Genomic DNA, 3,417 nt, shown 5'->3' with positions numbered 1-3,417 from the left:
TCAAGTTAGTCAGTTAGTTAGTTAGTTAGTTATCTAAGGGGTTAGTTAGTTTGTTATCTACTTGGTTAGTTAGTTATATATTTGGTTATTTAGTTAGTTAGTTAGTTAGTTAGTTAGTTAGTTAGTTAGTTAGTTAGTTAGTTAGTTAGTTAGTTAGTTAGTTAGTTAGTTAGTTAGTTAGTTAGTTAGTTAGTTCGTTCGTTCGTTCGTTCGTTCGTTCGTTCGTTCGTTCGTTCGTTCGTTCGTTCGTTCGTTCGTTCGTTCGTTCGTTCGTTCGTTCGTTCGTTCGTTCGTTCGTTCGTTCGTTCGTTCGTTCGTTCGTTCGTTCGTTCGTTCGTTCGTTCGTTCGTTCGTTCGTTCGTTCGTTCGTTCGTTCGTTCGTTCGTTCGTTCGTTCGTTCGTTCGTTCGTTCGTTCGTTCGTTCGTTCGTTCGTTCGTTCGTTCGTTCGTTCGTTCGTTCGTTCGTTCGTTCGTTCGTTCGTTCGTTCGTTCGTTCGTTCGTTCGTTCGTTCGTTCGTTCGTTCGTTCGTTCGTTCGTTCGTTCGTTCGTTCGTTCGTTCGTTCGTTCGTTCGTTCGTTCGTTCGTTCGTTCGTTCGTTCGTTCGTTCGTTCGTTCGTTCGTTCGTTCGTTCGTTCGTTCGTTCGTTCGTTCGTTCGTTCGTTCGTTCGTTCGTTCGTTCGTTCGTTCGTTCGTTCGTTCGTTCGTTCGTTCGTTCGTTCGTTCGTTCGTTATATACTTGGTTGGTTAGTTATTTATCTGTTTGGTTAGTTAGTTTTCTACTTCATTAATTAGTTATGTGTCTACTTGGTTAGTTAGTTGGATAGTTATATACTTGGTTAGTTAGTTGAATAGTTATATACTTGGTTGGTTAGTTATTTATCTACTTGATTAGTCAGTAAGTTATTTGTAGAGCCCACCAGGTCGTGGTTGGTGGAGTTTGAATCGTCCTCAGGAAACGGTTTGGAGACGCCCAGCGCTACACAGTTAGCGAAGATGGCTAACAGGATGAAGATATCGAACGGTCTGAGAGAACGTTAAGAACAAACGGCAAAATTTAAAAACAGCCGGGTGGGCAGCAGGGAGCTGGGTGGGCACCGGGGTGGCCCCCAGGGGCAGCCGGGTGGCCCCCAGGGGCAGCGGGGTGGCCCCCAGGGGCAGCATTAAAGGATACTTCCACTCCACGATGGACAGAGCGGCTCTCCTGATCGGGTTGTTGAGCTTCAGGCAGAACAACGCTCTGGGAGCTCTCTGTACCTGGTTACTGCCCTGGAGCTGAGGAGGAAGAGGATGAAATGGTAGTGGAGGAGAGGAGGAGGAGGAGGAGAGGAGGAGAGGAGAGGAGAGGAGGAGGAGGAGAGGAGAGGAGGAGAGGAGAGGAGGAGAGGAGGAGGAGGAGGAGAGGAGGAGAGGAGAGGAGAGGAGGAGGAGGAGAGGAGAGGAGGAGAGGAGAGGAGGAGAGGAAAGGAGGAGGAGAGGAGATGAGGAGAGGGGAGAGGAGGGGAGGAGAGGAAAGGAGGAGGAGAGGAGATGAGGAGAGGGGAGAGGAGGGGAGGAGAGGAGGGGAGGAGGAGAAAGAGGAAGAGGGGGAGGAGGAGAGGAGGAGAGGAGAGGAGTGGAGTAGAGGAGTGGAGTAGAGGAGGGGAGGAGAAAGAGGAAGAGGGGGTTAGGGTTAGGAGAAGGAGCATCAACATACTCATCATGAGCTTTCCTTCACCTTCTATCGTTCTCTAAGGTTTTAACATTCTTTTAAGTTCTATCTCTCTCTCTGGTTCCATCGTTCTCCTCAGGTTCACTAAGCTTCTATTGTTCTCCACCAGTTTATATCGTTCTCTAAGGTTCCATCATTTTCAACCATTACATTACATTTTTTACATTACATTACATTGATCAGACGCTTTTATCCAAAGCGACTTACAATTATTCAAACAGCGACGGACGCAGCCATCAGGAGCAATTAGGGGTTAAGTGTCTTGCTCAAGGACACTACAGCATGCTAGCAGGAGGAGCCTGGGATCCAACCAGCAACCTTTAGATCACTAGACCACCAGCTCTACCGCCTGAGCAACCAGTTTCTATCCTTCTCCACCAGGTTCCATCGTTCTCCACCACCTTCTATCTTTCTCCACCTGCTTCTTAGCGTGTTGTCCTCTCCTTCTCTGGGTTCCTGTTGAGCTGGTGGTGGAGTGGAGCGTGTCGGTTCTTGTCATCCGCACCACTCCCTCGTTCTCTCCATCCAGATGCTCGTCCCACTCTTCCTCTCCTTGGCCTCCATCCCTTTCTCCTCCCTCCTCCTCCTCCTCTCCTCCCCCCTCGCCCCCGTCCACTGCTGTGGTGTAACCACTAACCCCATCGCCTTGAGAGAGAGAGGGAGAGAGGGGGAGAGAGAGGGAGGGAGAGAGGGAGAGAGAGAGAGAAGGAGGAAGGGAGAGGGAGAGAGGGAGATGTTAATGTTCTTCAGTGTCAATCATTTCATTAACGACTAATTAACATACAATTAACTCTCATTAACATTTTTTCAACTGTGTTTTTATGAACATTATTGTCTTTTTTATTAATGGTACAGCACGATAACAGTGTAATAACAGCATAATAACAATTTGTGTAAATACTCGACTTGTATCTCACAAATCCTGCACCTCTGCAACGGGGAGACTCTGTTTCCCACCAACTTTAATATGACGCCGTTTAATATTATTTATTATTTTATTGTTTCGAATTATTTATTTTTCATGCATACATTTTTTTTTGCAAAGTTTTGTTTTTTGATGACCTGTGGACTTTTATTGAGTTGATACATCTTTTATTTAAAATCAGTGCAATGCAGAGACTCTGCAAACAATTTTGTGTCTCATTCGTTGTTATTAAACTGTTGTTTTTTGTCAGACGCAAAAAAAAATCACAACAAAAACACGGAGGAAGGACTCATCACAAATAAAACACATGGAGGACGAGAGGAGGGAGAGGAGGAGGAGGAAGAGGAGGAGGAAGAGGAGGAAGAGGAGGAAGAGGAGGGAGAGGGGGAGGAAGAGGAGGAAGAGGAAGAGGAGGAGGAAGAGGAGGAGGAAGAGGAGGAGGAAGAGGAGGAAGAGGAGGAAGAGGAGGGAGAGGGGGAGGAAGAGGAGGAGGAAGAGGAGGAGGAAGAGGAGGAGGAAGAGGAGGGGGAAGAGGAGGGGGAGGTGGAGGAGGAGGAAGAGGAGGAAGAGGAGGAGGAAGAGGAGGGAGAGGGGGAGGAAGAGGAGGAAGAGGAGGAGGAGGAGGAAGAGGAGGAAAAGGAGGGAGAGGAGGAGGAGGAGGGAGAGGAGGAGGAGGAAGATGAGGAAGAGGAGGAGGAAGAGGAGGGAGAGGAAGAGGAGGAGGGAGAGGAGGAGGAGGAAGAGGAGGAAGAGGAGGAGGAAGAGGAGGGAGAGGAGGAGGAG

The 3,417-nt window shown here is 48.2% G+C and overlaps 1 protein-coding gene across 1 annotated transcript in view; it reads right to left on the bottom strand.

Annotated features, from left to right (window-relative positions):
- The window catches only part of cacna1fb (calcium channel, voltage-dependent, L type, alpha 1F subunit), a gene marked incomplete at its 3' end in the record, with an annotated part of 40,429 nt that extends 38,206 nt beyond the window's left edge, over positions 1–2,223 (bottom strand). The window contains 3 exon segments of the mRNA XM_080014506.1: positions 919–1,024; positions 1,173–1,273; positions 2,128–2,223. Of these exon segments, the coding sequence (XP_079870632.1) occupies positions 919–1,024; positions 1,173–1,273; positions 2,128–2,208 (288 nt within the window). The 5' untranslated portion in view covers positions 2,209–2,223.
- Between the last annotated feature and the right edge of the window lie 1,194 nt (positions 2,224–3,417).

This window comes from Zeus faber (assembly GCF_960531495.2).
Source record: "Zeus faber genome assembly, chromosome: 15".
Classification (NCBI taxonomy): domain Eukaryota; kingdom Metazoa; phylum Chordata; class Actinopteri; order Zeiformes; family Zeidae; genus Zeus; species Zeus faber.
Note: the sequence above shows the minus strand (reverse complement) of the source record. Positions and strands in the feature narration are given on the sequence as shown.